This window comes from Motacilla alba, chromosome 19 (assembly GCF_015832195.1).
Source record: "Motacilla alba alba isolate MOTALB_02 chromosome 19, Motacilla_alba_V1.0_pri, whole genome shotgun sequence".
NCBI lineage: Eukaryota > Metazoa > Chordata > Aves > Passeriformes > Motacillidae > Motacilla > Motacilla alba.
The window spans coordinates 2,439,120-2,456,279 of record NC_052034.1 but is presented as its reverse complement, the minus strand read 5'-3'; the positions used below and the strand labels follow the sequence as shown (position 1 = coordinate 2,456,279).

The following is a 17,160-nucleotide window of genomic DNA, read 5'->3' as shown; positions in this document are numbered from 1 at the left end:
GAAGAGCTGATGTTACAAGCCCCAGCTTGTAGAACATTCTGCTGTGCTGCTTGTTTCCATCGGGATAAAGGAATTGGTCACTTTGGATACTGTTTTAAGTCTGAATAAATGCTGGAGCTTAGGGCCACTGGAGGAAATCAAACTCTGGTGGTTTTAGTGTTAAAATTTTGAGCTCTGTTTTACTGCAGGATGAGCCAAGATGAATTCACTTTACCAGTCAGAGCAAAAACAAACTCCTCGATGAAGATCACCACCACCAAATCCCCAAACCATAGAACAAAACCCCGAACCCAGACCCCGTGGCCCTGCGGGCTGTGTCCCTGTGCTGCCGGGTGAGCAGGGAATTGTGCCTGTCATCCCTGTTTCCCAACACCTCCCTGTGAGGACACGCAGCTGGAAAGGGACAGCACTGGGAAGCAGCAGGTGCTGACAGGGCTGTTAACAGCAGGCACAGCTTAACAGGCTTGGGCTGTGCAAGCAGAGGTGACAAGCTTGGGCTCAGGGCTGGGATCGAGGAATTGCACCCAGAGCTGCCTCTGTCCAGGCACTTCTGTCGATTATTTTTGATCTAAATTTTCTTACTCAGCTGAAAGGAGACTCTTACTGTGATCAGTATCAAATTATTGACAGCTTTGGGTTTAATTTTAGGAGCTGGGGTGCTGAATTTGGGGTGGAAGAGCAGCTGCTCACAAGACAGAAGCCTGGAGTTGGTTTTTGTCCCGTTGCTGGCAGTGGGAAGCCACTGGAGGCAGCACTGGAAGGGTGTGTGGGAAAGCTGGGAGAAGGAGTAAATGTGGGGTAGCTGTTGCTCTGTGCTCACACACTGTTCTGGACATTCCTTGTGGTCCCTGTTTAAGAGACTCTTTCAAGATGTGCATTTATAGGACTTTAGTGCTTTTTTTCTTTGCCTTGAATTCACTTCAATCAAGCAGATAAGGAAAGATGTTTCCTTTTTTCTCTTCAAGACATGGTCTTTCCTAGTTTGATTTGACAACTTACCAAAACCAGTCTTTTCCCCCTGGGATATCTGGCTGTTAACTTCTCTTCCTCTCTGCTGGTCCAAAATACAGCAGAGGTGTTTAATTCCCCATTCCTAGAAAGTAGTTTCCATCTCTTTTCTTGCTCTTTTTTTTCCCCTAATGGCAATTTTTGCAGGATTTAGAAACTGATTTATTGAGTGCGGAAGAGCAGCATGGATGGATTTGCCATTGTTGTTGGCTGTGAGATGTTTTTTGGGACAGTTTGTTTCTACGAAGCGTCTTTGACAAAGTCAGACTTTTTATAGTTGAGAGGAATGTGCAGGAGCTTCTCATCTTGTTTGAGAGAGCACCTTCCTCACCTTCTGTATGTGGGGGTACAGAAAATAAAGCTGGTTCTGGGGCACACCTACAGCTTATAATCAGAACAGTTTTTTCCTTGCCAATGTCTTCTTTTTTCCTGGTGCAATGCCACATTTGTGAAACCAATACTCCTGAGAGAAAATCTTAATTTCTGTGTACTTACCAGCTCCAGTTTTGGCTCAGAATGTTAACAAAAGAAAAATGCTGATAAAGGCAAATGTGGTTAGATTTTTCTCATTAGTAAATTAGTTACTGGTGTGCTGCAAGCTTCATTTGTATTGATCTGAGTGATATAAATGGCTCCTGAGCACAGTGGCATTTGTGTGCTTTGCTTGTGATTATTGCTTGGGCTTTTTTGGGGAATGCAGTGAGTAATTCTTTAGCCTGGTGAGTTTCTTTTAGTGGATGTGGAGAGTTGAATCCATTTGTGCCTTATAACAAATGACAGCCATGACCTGGGATAAATTACTAATCTTGATGTGAATTGACAGTGCTTGAGGAGAGAGGGGCAGGATGAATCACACGGCTGGATCTGATGTGTGGAAGGAGGTGATATTAAATGAGTAATGATTTCATCTTCATCCCCAAAAGTTTTCTGATGCTGGGCTGTGAAGGAAGGAAGTGGAAAGATGAGATTGTTCTTGTTAAGGCTGTGTGATAGCAGAAATAATTCCGTGTAATAAATGCTAAATAAATGATTTTGTGATTTTATTTTTCTTCTGTTCAGATTAATGGTGCAATGTAGGAAACCTTTGAAGGTTTCAGATGAACTGGTGCAACAGTATCAGAGTAAAAACCAATATTTAACAGCTGTAGCAACGGAAGCTGACCAGGAACCTGAAATTGATCCTTATGCCTTTGTGGATGGAGATGTGGAATTCCTATTTCCTGACAGTAAAAAGGACAGGCAGAACATTGAGAGGGAAGTGGGGAAGAAACACAAGGTGAGTAAAGGAGTGAGGCTACAAATCAGTGATGAGATTAAAACAAATTGCCTTAGGCACGGGATAGAATTTAAATCCTTCTTCGTGTACGTAGAAGCAAATTAAAAACCAAATTATATTCTAGCAGAAATTATCAATGAAATTAAGCAGCATGCCCCTAACAACACCTAAGTTTTTTTGGCACCCTGGTGGTGCCATTGCATCAGGGCTTATGAGGAAAAAGCTGCTGGATCAGTGTGGCTCAGTGGCCTCCCTGTGGAAATAGGTGCTGGCAGGTGCCTGGGGAGAGAGGAAGAACAAGGCCGGCGCTTTGTTCGTAGTGGAAAGGTCTGGGGGTAGGTGAGGTGAGCCCTGACTCGTTCCCTGGCCAGTGAATTGCAATTTTTATTCTTTTTTTGTGCTTTAGTGCAGCTACATGAGACTTGTACTTAAAGCAAAAGGGCACCTACAGAAAAGGAGAAAATATAACTGCACCAGGGGCTTGTCTATGAAATAAATTTGCTTATTAATATTAGTTATGTGTGAATGCATTCCATTCAGGAACTGGTGCAGTTAATGTGTAGCATCTGATAGCAAGGGTTTTTCCTGAAGGTGTTGTAGCAAGAGTCCACAGCTTGCTTTGTAAATTTATCCCCAAGACAAGGCCTGTGTTGGCAGCCCAAGCTCCGCTCCCCCTGAGCCAGCAGCAGCCCCCAGCCTGCCCCTGCTGAGCTCACAGGGTAATGAGAACCTGACCCTTCTCCAGGGACAGAATCCTCACAGGGACATCAAATACCTCCCACCCCAGCCATTAATTTAAGCAAACTTTTCTCTCCTGTTTTAATAGGCTGAGGATGGGACATCCAGTGTTACAGTCCTGTCCCACGAAGGAGAGGATGCAATGTCTCTGTTTAGTCCTTCTGTCAAGCAAGGTAAAGAGGCTTTTTTTTCCCTCTCTGTTTTAATTGTGTTATATTAATGGTGTCTCGAGTAGTCAATAGATTCTAACAGGCTGCTAAGTTTTGTGGTTTATGGTTTGTATTTCCTGCAGTCTGCTTGGAACGTTTCCTTGTTGCACCTTGCAAACAAATGTTGGCTATAAAATCTAAAATGGAAGGGCCCTCACCTCTGTGTAAGGTGGACGAGATGAACCAAGGCCACCTCCCCCCCTTGGTTTCCTCCCCCCCAGCTGTGGGAAGAGCTCTTCAGTGAAGTTTTCCCCGCGGATGGCGTGGCAGTGATGTGCTGTTGCTCTCTCCACAGATGCCCAGCGCCTGGCTGCCCACGCGCGCACTGCCTCCACCAGCCTGTTCCACGAGACAGACCTGGTGGTGTCCTACACCGACCTGGACAATCTCTTCAATTCTGATGAAGATGAACTCACAGTAAGTGATGGGCAAAAAGTCCTGGCAGGTGCCGGCTTAAAAACCAGCAAGGAACAATTCTTGTCCTCCTGTGGTTTGGGGCTTGATGTTTTTGGTGGCGTTTGTAGGAGAGGTTGCAAAACATTCACACAAACAAGAGCTGTGGCCCCTCAGTGGCAAACGGACTGTTCTGGTTGACTCATGCAGGCAGATTTTTGATGCAAACAACCTTTTGATCTTACTTCCTTACAATCCCCACAGTGTGTGCTGCCTGAAGGTACCTTTAGTTTGAGTTGTACAGATTCAGCAGGTCCTAGTGTGTTCTTTTCCTGTGGTCTGGGCTCTGGTTAACTGCTTCATCGAGGTAATATTGCAACAAACCAGCAACTTCTGAAAGAGAAAAGGCATTTAAACACTGGACATTCTGCCAAATAAGCTGCTTCTCTGCAGCAGCTATTATCTTGGAACAGTTTCTCTTGCAGTCTGATGGCTCTGAATCCATTATCTTTCTAGTTTCTATTTCAATACCATTTGTAATCAGTTGTCTTTTCTCAACTGTACATTGCTCCACGTTTAATCCCAAATCCCCTTACCCAGACAAAATGCCCATCAACTTTAATGGGAGCTGGAGCTGAGTAAGGGCTGAAGGATCTTAACAGCCATCAGTAGGTAAAGGAAGTGTGTTTGTTCTTAAACATGAACACTTACATTCTGTAGACAACTGTTAAAGGTGGTAAAATATCTCTTATTCCTTTACTTTTGACAGCTTTTCTTTCCTGTATTCCTTGTTGCAGGATTTGTGTTGGTCTTTTCTGTTCCTGTGGTAACACCAGTGATGTTAATATGGCTCTGGGAGTGTTGTGGTTTTTTCGGGTGGACTGTGGGCAGCCCTAATTTAGCTTCTTTTACTGTCTGCTAACAGGATGGAGGGTTATTTTGTAACTGGTTTTTTCCTTCAATAACATTGTGACCTGTTGGGAGAGGTTCTCTGGGTTCCAAGAATTAAGAACAAGTGTAAGCCCAACCTTAGGCTTCTGAGCTATTTTAATTTTTCTAAATATTATACAATGTCTCAGCTTTGTATGTGCAGGTGAGATTTCCTGTTAGCAGGAAATATGAACATGTGTTTATGTCTGAAATACTTCTTTCTTAGCCTGGATCTAAACGAACAGTGAACGGCACTGATGACAAATCCAACTGCAAAGAGGCAAAAACAGGAAATCTAGACCCACTGTCATGCATAAGTAAGATTTATTTGTGTTTTCTTTTTGCCTAAAGAGAATGCTAGCTGTAAACATTTGACTCTAATATGTTGTGGCAATTTGGAAATGTACCCTTCATTTGCCTTTGCAAAATTTTGAGACTCGGGAAACACTTCAGAAAGTTTTCATGCTCTAAAGTCTGCTTCTGATCTGAAATTAGGCACTGCAGATCTCCATAAAATGTATCCAACTCCCCCTTCACTGGAACAACATATTATGGGGTTTTCTCCAATGAACATGAACAATAAGGAGTATGGCAGCATGGACACTACACTTGGAGGAACAGTGCTGGAAGGGAACAGCTCTGCTGTGGGAGCTCAGTTCAGAATTGAAGTGGATGAGGGTTTCTGCAGCCCCAAACCTGCTGAAATCAAGGTAGGTGGTGCTGACAGCCCTGATCAATGCTTGTGGTGATTACTGATCAGTTCATTACTTAAATCTGAATAGGGATGGGGGGGAGAGAAGTCCAATTTGTAACTTGCCCTGCATTATTTTGGAGGAGGTAGTACACTTTGTAGTATGTAGTGTTTTACCACCTAAACTGAAGAGAGAGTAATACCTGAGCAGCCATTAGTGAGCTGCAGAAATGCCTCTCAGTCACTGCAGTTCTCTGAGGTTTGTTTTGGTGTATTGTGGATAGTGTGTGTACACATGTCAGCTTTCTCTTGCAGCAGTGTCAGGATTTTGGGTTCAAGGGCTGCTCCTTGGACTCGGTCCTGTTTTTTGGAGAATCATTTAATTGTTGCAGTGATCTAATTTACAGACTAATGCTTTCCCATGTCTGACTTCCAGGATTATTCTTATGTTTATAAACCTGAGAACTGTCAAGCTTTAGTGGGATGTTCCATGTTTGCACCACTGAAGACTCTTCCCAGCCAGTGTCTTCCTCCCATCAAACTGCCCGAGGAATGCATTTACCGCCAGAGCTGGACTGTGGGAAAGCTGGATCTGCTTCCTCCAGGCCCTGCCATGCCTTTCATCAAAGATGGGTATGACCCTGGGGGGTTCAGCTTTGTGATGTGCTCACTTTGCCACCCCTAAATATTTATTTTGTCAATCAGTAATGGGAATATTTGTATATACTCTGTGTTTATACAACCGACAAGAGCCTTTAAAAATGTCCTTCTGGCTAAACCTACTGCAGGAGGCTCTTCTCAAAGAGCTTCTTAACTGTACATACATTTTATTTGTTGTCTCCTTTAAAGGTTTCTTGGGGAAGCTTAATGGTGCAAGTCCAGGTTTAATAAGTAATGAAGATGGTAACAATCAAGATAAATGTAAACTTGGGACTTTGTTTTTGCGGTGGTGTAGTCAGTGCTGGAAGGGCTTAGTAGGTGGTGCTGCTGTTTCTTAAATTATTTTCTTAAGTAGCAGTAAACTCAGCTGTGCTGGGAGTAGGAAAACATTTCCTGTGCTGTGTGACTGGGCCTGGTCACAGCAGAACTGCAGGGGACATTTCTGTACCCTGCATTTGGTAGGGATGCTCTTGCTGCCAGCTCTTCTTGAGGAAAAGATTCTTCTTTTTCTCTTCTGCATTAGTAGCTGGTAAAAATGGATTAGGCAGCAAGGAGGTGTAATGTATTTCTTGATAAGATTATATGAAGACTAAATCTTGGATCAAATACTGATGTTGCTTCTGTTACTCATTAGCAAGATGTTTCCAGGTCTCATTAGCCTTACACGTTTTTGGAGATACTCAGGTGCTTAGGAAAGAAAACGTTAAACCTTTCTAGGTGGCACTTTCCTCGCGGATTCAGCTGAATCTGCTGTCAGTAGACCTGGTCTATTTTCTTAGTGTGTGTCAACACAACATGTAAATAAAACATGAATGAAAAAGGTGTCCTTTAGACTCCATACAACCACAGAATTTATAATTTATTCTGACCACACTTGTTTCCTGGGAGCTTTGTGCAAAGGAAAAGACGAAAGGAGGCAGGGAGAGATTCTTTAATGGTGCTGTCAGTGGGAGTCCTGCAAAGTCATTTAGAACAAACGCTCCTGAAGTTCCTTAGGGAATGGAAATCTTACTGTGGATTATGAAAGACTAGCTTAAAAAAAGCAAATATTAATTAGGAAGGTCCTTCTTTAGAAGTCTGAGTCTTAAACTTCAAACCCAGTATGTTGTGTACTTAAAGCCTTTCCTTCTCTTTGGCTGCCGTCAGCGATGGGAGCACCATGGACCAGGAGTACGGCCCTGCCTACACGCCCCAGACCCACACTCCGTTTGGGATGCCCCCGAGCAGCGCCCCTCCCAGCAACGGCGGGGCTGGAATCCTCCCCTCTCCTTCCACCCCTCGCTTCCCAACTCCCAGAACACCAAGGACTCCCCGCACGCCCCGCGGAGCCGGCGGGCCTGCGAGCGCGCAGGGCTCAGTGAAATACGAGAACTCCGACCTGTACTCCCCAGCTTCCACCCCCTCCACGTGCCGGCCGCTGAACTCGGTGGAGCCCGCCACGGTGCCTTCCATCCCCGAGGCACACAGCCTGTATGTGAATCTCATCCTCTCCGAGTCCGTCATGAACCTCTTCAAAGACTGCAACTTCGACAGCTGCTGCATTTGCGTTTGCAATATGAACATCAAAGGTGCTGATGTTGGAGTTTACATTCCCGATCCAACACAAGAGGCCCAGTATAGGTGTACCTGTGGTTTCAGTGCTGTTATGAATAGAAAATTTGGCAACAGTTCCGGGCTGTTTCTTGAAGATGAGCTGGATATTCTGGGGCGAAACACGGAGTGCGGCAAAGAAGCAGAAAAACGCTTTGAAGCTCTCAGAGCTACTTCCATTGAGCACGGCAGCGGAGGGCTGAAAGAACCCGAGAAACTGCCCGATGACTTGATACTGTTGCTGCAGGATCAATGCACCAACCTGTTCTCACCCTTTGGAGCGGCAGACCAAGACTCCATGGCCAAAGTTGGTGCTGTCAGCAACCTGGTACGTGTAGAAGAAAGGGATTGTTGCAATGACTGCTACTTAGCCTTGGAACATGGACGCCAGTTCATGGACAATATGTCAGGAGGGAAAGTTGATGAAGCACTTGTGAAAACTACTTGCTTGCACCACTGGTCAAAAAGAAATGGTAAATATTGAAAACAGTTTTTTTTCTACTTGTCCATCTGTTTGGGGTTTTGTTTTCGAAGGGGCTTTTTTTGTGGTTTTCCTTTGTGGATTTTGAATGCTGGTTTTTGCCACCTGTGTGCTCGTACAGACTTCTGGTTGCTGGTGTTCAGAACAGCCAGCCCTTCCATGTCCCGTGCTGATTACCAAGCAGAGTAAGGCCTTGGCTGCTCTCAGTTGTAAATTCCCAATATACATCTGTAGTGTGTAGCATGAGACCACTGTCAGTGTCCACAACACTTCACCAGGTTTATCCTTTAAAGAGCTTTTGGTGAGTGGCTCTGCAGAGGCTCTGGAATGATTGATGCCTGTAGGAGGGGTTTGAGTGGTGACCATATTGTCAAGGCCACTCTGGCAGAATTAAACAACAGCTCTGATTCAGTTGGATTCCCCCCTTCTTTAAGGAGGAGAGGGGGGCAGTAGGTTAATAGCACACGTGGCAAAAAAAAGCATTATTGTAGCCTTCACTGTATCTTGGGTCTGCCAGAAATCCTTGGATTTTTCCTTCGAGGGCCTGACTAATGATGCAGTGTCTCCTGGAATACCCTTCATTGTGTGCATTTGCTTACTGTTCTCTAATAGAATTTTCAAGTGGCAACTCTTAACAGGGTTAGGGTGAAAGATAAAGTTATGAATTACAGGTAGCTGCAGTTCCTAGTTGTAAGTGAAGATGAGGAGGAATCCTGGGAGAACACAGCCAGGTTCCTGTGCCTCGCTGGGGGATTAACTTGGAAAAGCAGACTGTAAATAAATTGATGTTTTCAGGCACACAGGAGAAGATTCTGTGTTACTGTGACTGATGTTTGGGATAAAAAGATGTAAAGATACTTTAAAAGAGAGGACTTGGAAATAGTAGCCATGCCAAATTTTGTGTCAGCTTTTCATTCTAAAGCCTTGTACCTGAAATGGCCCAGTGGTGGCTCTGGATGAAATGGGCTGAGTCTGCTCGAGGCTTCCCTTGACTTCTCTGAACTGAGCACTGGGTGGCAGCCTGCAAATCCGCCTTTTTTGGGAGGGGCGATCCAGGAGTTCCAGGCTTCTACAACTTGATTGGGGGCTTTTGGTTGTTTTTGTTTGTTTTGTTTTTATTTTAGGGTGTTTTCCCTTAGTTTAACTTATAAGATGGGAGCCTTTCAATGAGAAAAACTCTAGAAGAAAAAGCAAAATTGAGAAAAAAAATCCATCTGTGTATTTTGTCAGGGGAAGAGGGAGAACTGTAAATCCGCTTGTGCTCGGCTTTCTAGATCCCAGCCTCTGGGTGGCCTGCAGGTGTTTTTTAGAAGGGAGTTGCCAGTGGAGGTGGTTTGGGCTGTTGTGCAGCTGCCCTGACCCCGTTTGTGTCCCCGCAGTGGTGGATGTGAGCATGCAGTGTTCCCAGGACATCCTGCGCATGCTGCTCTCGCTGCAGCCCGTGCTGCAGGACGCCATCCAGAAGAAGCGAACGGTGCGCTCCTGGGGCGTGCAGGGACCCCTCACGTGGCAGCAGTTCCACAAAATGGCTGGGAGAGGCTCCTACGGTAAGGGCTCCACGGAATCCTGCTCCCTGCAAACTCCTTCCTCTGCTCCATCCACACCAGCTCGGCGCCTGGTGCTGCCCAGCCTGTTGGAATTCTGAACAGCACTTGACCTTTCTTTAAACTAACGAGAGCTTATTAGACAGAGGAAAATTCTTTTCTTCAGAAAAGTGAAAATATTTATATGCCTTAAAACATGCAATGAATTAAAGATGTGCATTTGAAATGTACAGCTTCAGCTGCGCTGTTTGTACACACCTGACGCTTCACCCAGTGAGGGACTGAAATTGCAAAGATGGGTTTAGTGTTAAAAACAGTAACTGCTCAGGTTTTATACTCGAAATTTTCCCATTCACCCCATTTGAATTATTCTAAACATAGGGAGTTAAAAATGCTGATTTTGAAACTCTCGAGACTGTACTTTATTGCTCAGTACTGTCAGAACTGTGCTCAAGATCTAGGGTTCCTCAGTGTCTTGTCTCTGATAAATGTTTGGAGTGGCCAACATGTGATGCATTTACAGATAGAAGGTGAATTTTGTGCACTCACGATTTAATGACTTCATTAGCATATGAGATTGATTTACCACTGTGTTACGAGAGTGACCTTTCACCAGCAGATCTTTTGTAGCTATATTTAGAACATAGCAATTATACATTTACAAGTTCTTAAGTTTGTTTCCTTCTCAGGCCCTTTACCCATCTGCTTAGAATATTTACATTGTTTTCCTTGTCTCTGGAGCCCGATTGCTTTGGCTCTGTGGGAAGAGGCTTCCTGGACAGTGCAGAACTGTTCCTGATTGCCTGTGTACTGATAGAAGTAGAAAACACTGGAACTTCTTCCTGAGGCCCTGAGATATTTCAAATAAAAACAGTCATCTGATGGGTTTTTTGCAGAGGGTTGGATCCTGCACTTCGGATCTGTAAAATGAGAACTATTCCATTGACAGCCAGCGCTCCTTCCTGTGAGATGCTGGGAACACCAGAGGCTGTTCTATTCATGTTTCCTTGAAGTTAATTTTAAGCTTTCTGCTTAAAAACATGCCTTGCTTTTCCAGGAACCGATGAGTCCCCAGAACCACTGCCAATCCCAACATTTTTGTTGGGATACGATTACGATTTCCTGGTGCTGTCTCCATTTGCATTGCCCTACTGGGAGAGGCTGATGCTGGAGCCGTACGGATCTCAGCGAGACGTTGCTTACGTCGTGGTGTGCCCGGAGAACGAGGCTCTGCTCAACGGAGCCAAAAGCTTCTTTAGGGATCTGACCGCAATATACGAGGTACAGGATTTGCGGCAGTTTGCGCTGAAATGGATTTGGGAAAGGCTGTTTCTAATACGTGCTCATAAGGACTTATCGGGCTTGTCGGAGCCGATAGCGACGCCTGCTCAGAATGCTATCTGGGAAAGCTGCTCCGAGGGATTTTAGGAATGGGCACTTGGAAGATAAGGGCTGTTCGTGCTGCTCCCGTTCCCAGCCGATAAACGCCACCCGGTGGCAAAGCTCTGCATTGCCGCGTTCACAGCCTTACCTCCATTTAATTAATTAATGACATGCTTGGGTTGAATGAAGATTAGAGTCGATTATTATCAACCTGGTTTTCTTGCATTTAGGAAAACGCTGACAGTAACCCATAAAATCACCATTCAGCATTTCCTACTGGTGGAATTCTAGAGTTAAAATACTGTAAATAAACTGAGAGTTCTCTGCCTTTCTATGATATAGAATTTGTGTGATATTTAGCAGTTTGTAAGGTTTTTTTTTACCTTCTTTGCAGTCCTGCAGGCTTGGTCAGCACAGACCTATCTGTAAGTTACTGCCTGATGGGATCATGAGGGTTGGCCCTACAGCCTCCAAGAAGCTGTCAGAGAAGTTGGTCACAGAGTGGTTCTCACAGACAGCCAATGCCAACAACGATGCGTTCTCCAAACTCAAACTCTATGCCCAAGTTTGCAGATACGAGCTGGGTATGACCATTTTTATTGTTCCTTATATCATACAATTGCCACTTACTCCTTTGCAATAGAGAAGAAGGAATCATGGCTTATTGTCTTACTGATTAGGGCAGTTTTCTGGTTTTAAAGTGTGTTTGAATATGTGCTAAAATGGCCTCTTACCATCCAGCAGAGTCCTGAGGGAATGGCAGCGTGGCTGCCTGACATGGACTTTGCTGTCTGCTTGTACTGGTGACTTGGATTCTGAAGCAGTGATTTCCAGCAATTCAACACATCTGGAAAAAATTATATTAAAACCAGTTTTCTTGATATTTCTGAAAGGCTCTTATGAAAATATTACTATTTGAAAATTTAGTAAAGGTGTTTTGAGAGGTAAAATGTATGCTTGAGGCTTGCTCTGTTTTGTTAAAACAGGTGACCTAAGCATCAAAACAGCTGCATTATAAAATTAATGGGTTTTTTTCTCTGGTTTTAGGTCCTTATCTTGCTTCTCAGCCTTTGGACAATTCTCTACTTTCCCAAACCAACCTGGTCCCTCCCTCCAGCCAGGCAGCCTCTGCTCTGCCCCCAGTGACAGCCCCTGCTGCCAATCCCAACACTCCGTCGTCGGCTCCCACGGCTCCCACCAGCAGCAGCATCACAGTGACCTCCAGCAGTGCCATGTCCTCTGCAGCCACTACAGCCAACTCCACCCTGACCACCACCGCCCCATCCTCCTCCTCTGGCAGCCTGGGCAGTGGCATTCCAACGAGCAAGCCTTCCTCATTCCCACCTTTCAGCAATATGAACAGTACCACTCCTGCCTCCCTGCCCGCCCAGGCTGCGCCAGTCCCAAACGGGCAAACTGGGGGGCAGCAGCAGCAGCCAACACTGCAAACAGCAGGGATGTCTGGAGACACGGCTGCAGCACCTGCACAGCCCCATCCAGAGGTTTCTGAAAGGTAGGGAACCGCAGTCACACCTTCAGCTGAAAAATCAGCTAATGTGAACTCACGAATGCACTTTTAGCCCTTCAGTAAAAATCCTGTATTTATTTTCACCGAGCTGCTTTTAAGAGAGATTGAGAGTTCAGTTGTGGTGGAGCTGAACCTTTTGGTTCCAGTTGTAGCTGCAGTTCTAATTACATCTCAGTGTCTGCTCTGGTACAAAAATAAACTTCCTTTTTTTTCTTCTCTCTCTAAAGACAGGAAATTCACCAAACTACTCACTTCAATATTTTAAAGGGCTGGGGAAGGAGGGGGAGATGGATAATTGGCACCATCTTAGAGTTCTATTTTCTGTAATCAAAGTTAGAGTGGTGAAGACAGCTCTTACTGTAGATATTCTTGTTCCCCAGTTAAGCAATAGTTGAGCTGTTGAGCTGCTGTAATAAAGAAGGCTAAAGGAAAGAAAAGGGATTCAGAGTTACTGATAAGCTCCAATACAAAAATGACATAAAAAGACTGTTTTTTACACCACAGTTGACTCAAAGATTTTCCAGATTAACAACTGACAATTTGGTCTAGTTTTGAAGTAAAAACCTAACCTTTACAAAACTCAGCTGTTTGTAACTGGTTTCAAAATTGCATTTCCAGCACTATGGATCGTGATAAAGTTGGAGTCCCCACAGATGGAGATTCACATGCTATCACCTATCCACCTGCAATTGTAGTTTACATAATTGATCCTTTCACATATGAAAAAAAGGATGAGAACAGCAGCTCATCCAGTTTGTGGACACTTGGACTTCTGCGCTGCTTTCTGGAGATGGTTCAGGTTCTTCCTCCCCACATCAAGAACATCATTTCTGTGCAGGTGAGCCAACAGAGACAAACAGGGAATCCTTGGCTTTGGCTGTGTTGGGGGCAGTAACACCCTCAAGGTGAAAGTTTTATTTCCTTCATGAACATTACTTACAGTTCTCCAGCTGTTAAATCATGAGGTTATAGCTTTTGGAGCAGTTTGGGTGCTATTAACCAAAGCTGAATCCTGTTGTACATTCCAAACTCATCAGTTTTATCTCAGAGGAGATGCAGTGCCCGCTCCAGTGATGAGGGCAGTATGGGAAAGCTGCTGGTCCTGTGCTGGAATCTGCAGCCTGGCCCTGCTGGGCTGCAGGCAGGGCTCCTTCCAGCTGCAGGACCAGTTAACATAGGGCAGGAGCAATCTTTAAGACCTTTGGAGGAATCATTAAGATTCTCTTCTAAACAAATTATTTTTTCCTCTAAAGAAAATGCCAATGGGAACAATTTCTTGAAGTCCCACAGGGCTTTGGAAAAATTGGAAGAAATTTGACTGCAAAGTAAAATTCAAAAAGCAATGTACCAAATACTGTGTCAGAAGCCATCTAATCTATTGATAAAACAATGGTTTGTTTTTTTTTTCTCCTCTCCTCTGTTGCAGATTGTCCCATGTCAGTACCTGCTGCAGCCTGTGAAACACGAGGACAGGCAGATTTACACTCAGCATTTAAAATCTTTGGCATTTTCAGCTTTCACTCAGTGTCGGAGACCTCTCCCAACTTCCACCAATGTGAAAACCTTAACTGGCTTTGGCCCAGGGTTAGCCATGGAAACTGCTCTTAGGAGCCCTGATGTGAGTATTGTCAATGACATGGTGGGATTACCCAGATCAGAGGAACGTCCCTGCTTATCAACCAACCATCTTTTATGTTGGGAGTAATTTCTTCCTCAAACTTCATTGTCTGTTCTGTCATCTTTCTAGAGACCTGAGTGTATTCGACTCTACACCCCTCCTTTTATACTGGCTCCAGTGAAGGACAAGCAAACAGAGCTGGGAGAAACCTTTGGAGAAGCTGGCCAGAAGTATAATGTGCTTTTTGTGGGCTACTGTTTGTCTCATGATCAGAGGTGGCTGCTTGCATCCTGTACAGACCTCTATGGAGAGCAGTTAGAAACTTGCATAATTAATATTGATGTACCAAACAGGTAAGAACCAAACTTCAATTCATTTTTAGCAAGCGTGTTTTCTTTCATTCCCTTGAAGAATTACATTGAGTTTGGTGCTGTAAGAATAACTGACTTTTGTGGACTACAAGTGGCTACAGCAGATGAATATTTTCCCTGTTATGTGCATATAATTTTGAGTTAAATTTCTAAAAGGGCATAGTTTAGTTTCAAGTGATTCTTGAGTGTTACTCTGTGTGTGTGTGTTCATATTTCCCCGTCTCACTTACTGGCTGTAATGTCAGTTTTAGAATGGGATTAATTTAACAATCCCAAACCCCCTGAAGCTGCAGCTGATGGATTGCAATACCAACACTCTTGGCTCTGGTGAATGTTCAGGCTAATACAAAAATGTTCCAAACATGGCATTAAAACCTTGTTGCAGGTCGGTTTTAGCTTTGTTTTCTCTTCTTTCTTTCCTCTAGAGCTCGCAGGAAAAAGGGTTCTGCCCGCAGACTTGGTCTCCAGAAACTCTGGGAATGGTGCCTGGGACTTGTGCAGATGAGCTCTTTGCCATGGAGAGTTGTCATAGGCCGCTTGGGAAGAATAGGACATGGGGAATTAAAAGGTAACAGCAACATTATTTTTTTTAAAGTCTAAAGCTTGACTTAAAGCTTTAATTTTTCAGTAGTATCATCCCTGTTTCTGGAAGAGAACCTGACTCCTGAGATTTCCTCCCTCAGACTGGAGCTGTTTGCTGAGCCGCCGGAACCTGCAGTCCCTGAGCAAGAGGCTGAAGGACATGTGCAGGATGTGTGGGATCTCTGCTGCAGACTCCCCCAGCATTCTCAGTGCTTGCTTGGTGGCCATGGAACCCCAGGGATCCTTCATTATTATGCCAGGTATTTAGGAAACTCTCTCTTTCTTTGGCACGAGAAGGAACAGTTCAGGCTTTGTTAACCTGAGGGAATGCTTGGTTTCTGTCCCAAAGATTCCGTGTCCACGGGCTCCGTGTTCGGGCGCAGCACCACTCTGAACATGCAAACGTCTCAGCTGAACACGCCCCAGGACACGTCCTGCACTCACATCCTGGTGTTCCCCACCTCTGCCTCCGTGCAGGTGGCATCGTCCACGTACACCACTGAGAACCTGGATCTGGCCTTCAACACCAACAATGGTTTGTACTTGGATTTGTTCTCACTTTCTGAAAACCCCTCATCGCTCTCCCTATCACAAGAATAAACTGTTCATTCTAAGGAGCCATTTCCATTTCTATGGAAAATCCCTTTAGTTCTGAATGTGTTGTCATATCCTGCACGTTGTGAAATTGTAGGAATTCACTGGTCTTGTTTTTTTTTTTCAAGATGGAGCAGATGGAATGGGAATCTTTGACTTGTTAGACACTGGAGATGATCTTGATCCTGATATTATAAATATTCTTCCTGCCTCTCCTGGTGGATCCCCTGTGCATTCTCCAGGGTCCCACTACCCCCACGGAGGTGATATGGGCAAGGTAACTACTGCAGTAAATACAGTTGTGTGTGTGTGTTTTGGCCATTTTTTCTCCATCTGTTAATTTCCTTTTGTGGAATGAAAGGTTTTTCACCTGGATATTGGATTGTCACGTCATGCTTGGATATTTCCAAATGCTTTGTGTTTCAGAAGCTACAGATAATTTCTATTAAACTTGTGCTCTCCTAATCTGAACCCGTTGCCTGTTGTGTTCCAGGGTCAAGGCACAGATCGATTGCTTTCCACAGAATCTCACGATGAAGTAACAAATATACTGCAGCAGCCACTGGCCCTCGGTTATTTTGTGTCAACTGCCAAAGCAGGTCCCTTGCCTGACTGGTTTTGGTCAGCGTGTCCTCAAGCACAAAATCAGTGTCCCTTGTTTCTTAAGGTACTGTCCTGGTGGAGACTATTGCAGCCTGAGGGGTCTGGGGGTGAAAACTGTTCTGGTTGAAGCAAAGTCAGTGCATGTCTCTGGGGACAGCTCTGCTTTTGCTTCAGGAGAGGCTCAGGTTTTGAGATTTGGCTGTTTGGAAGGCTCTGCTTTGCTCATGGTTTCTTCCTGGTAGTATGGGCTCTTTTTCTTCCCTGGCTTTATGTTCCAGGATTTTTTAAGAACAGGTGGAGTTCCTGGATGAGCTCTGGCTAAGGCTGGACTCCTGTGGGGACAGGTGCTAGAGAGGGAGGAACATAAGTGGAGTATAATAACTCGATTGTCCTGGGTAAAACAAGGAATAAACGAATCTTTCTGGATTGCACAAAGCATAAAACCTGGTTTTTCCACGTTGGCTTTGCATTGTATCATCTGTCTGGGTGTTGTCTGAGCCCCTTATCTCCTTATGGCACAATCAAGATACACTTGGCACACTTAAGGCTGCACATTGGTATACAGAGAAACTTTCTGTATGGACAAATCAGCATCTCTAACACTGTGCTTTGTTTTCTAATGATCCAGATATATCTTCTGCAGCCCTGTTTGTGTCTGGATTAGCAGTTCCTCTTGGCCTGAGCTCAGCTGTGGCTTTGGTGTAGGATATTATTTTGAAGAGAGGATTTATTATTTACCCTAAGCAGCTCTAGATATGAAATATAAATAGACCAGGCCTATAGACAGCAACTGAACTTCCAAGTCTGTGTGTTATTAGACATCTTGAGCCACTTGAGTCTTTAATAATCACTTAATGTAGAAAAGGGATTAAAAAAACCCCATATATATATATATATATATGTGTATATATATATGTGTATATATATATATATATATATATATATATATATATGTATATGT

At 44.4% G+C, this 17,160-nt stretch overlaps 1 protein-coding gene across 3 annotated transcripts in view; it reads left to right on the top strand.

The window, feature by feature from the left end:
* Positions 1-17,160, top strand: part of MED13 (mediator complex subunit 13) — a 53,899-nt gene that overhangs the window by 31,612 nt on the left and 5,127 nt on the right. For all 3 annotated transcript variants that reach the window (XM_038158471.1, XM_038158470.1, XM_038158472.1), the window contains 19 exons: positions 2,068-2,284; positions 3,111-3,195; positions 3,527-3,648; positions 4,781-4,871; positions 5,050-5,264; positions 5,682-5,878; positions 7,052-7,968; positions 9,356-9,523; positions 10,578-10,801; positions 11,298-11,487; positions 11,951-12,416; positions 13,050-13,269; positions 13,858-14,049; positions 14,179-14,402; positions 14,846-14,988; positions 15,104-15,262; positions 15,352-15,537; positions 15,725-15,873; positions 16,090-16,263. In XM_038158471.1, the coding sequence (XP_038014399.1) occupies positions 2,068-2,284; positions 3,111-3,195; positions 3,527-3,648; positions 4,781-4,871; positions 5,050-5,264; positions 5,682-5,878; positions 7,052-7,968; positions 9,356-9,523; positions 10,578-10,801; positions 11,298-11,487; positions 11,951-12,416; positions 13,050-13,269; positions 13,858-14,049; positions 14,179-14,402; positions 14,846-14,988; positions 15,104-15,262; positions 15,352-15,537; positions 15,725-15,873; positions 16,090-16,263 (4,339 nt within the window). The remainder of the gene's footprint in view (positions 1-2,067; positions 2,285-3,110; positions 3,196-3,526; positions 3,649-4,780; positions 4,872-5,049; positions 5,265-5,681; positions 5,879-7,051; positions 7,969-9,355; positions 9,524-10,577; positions 10,802-11,297; positions 11,488-11,950; positions 12,417-13,049; positions 13,270-13,857; positions 14,050-14,178; positions 14,403-14,845; positions 14,989-15,103; positions 15,263-15,351; positions 15,538-15,724; positions 15,874-16,089; positions 16,264-17,160) is intronic.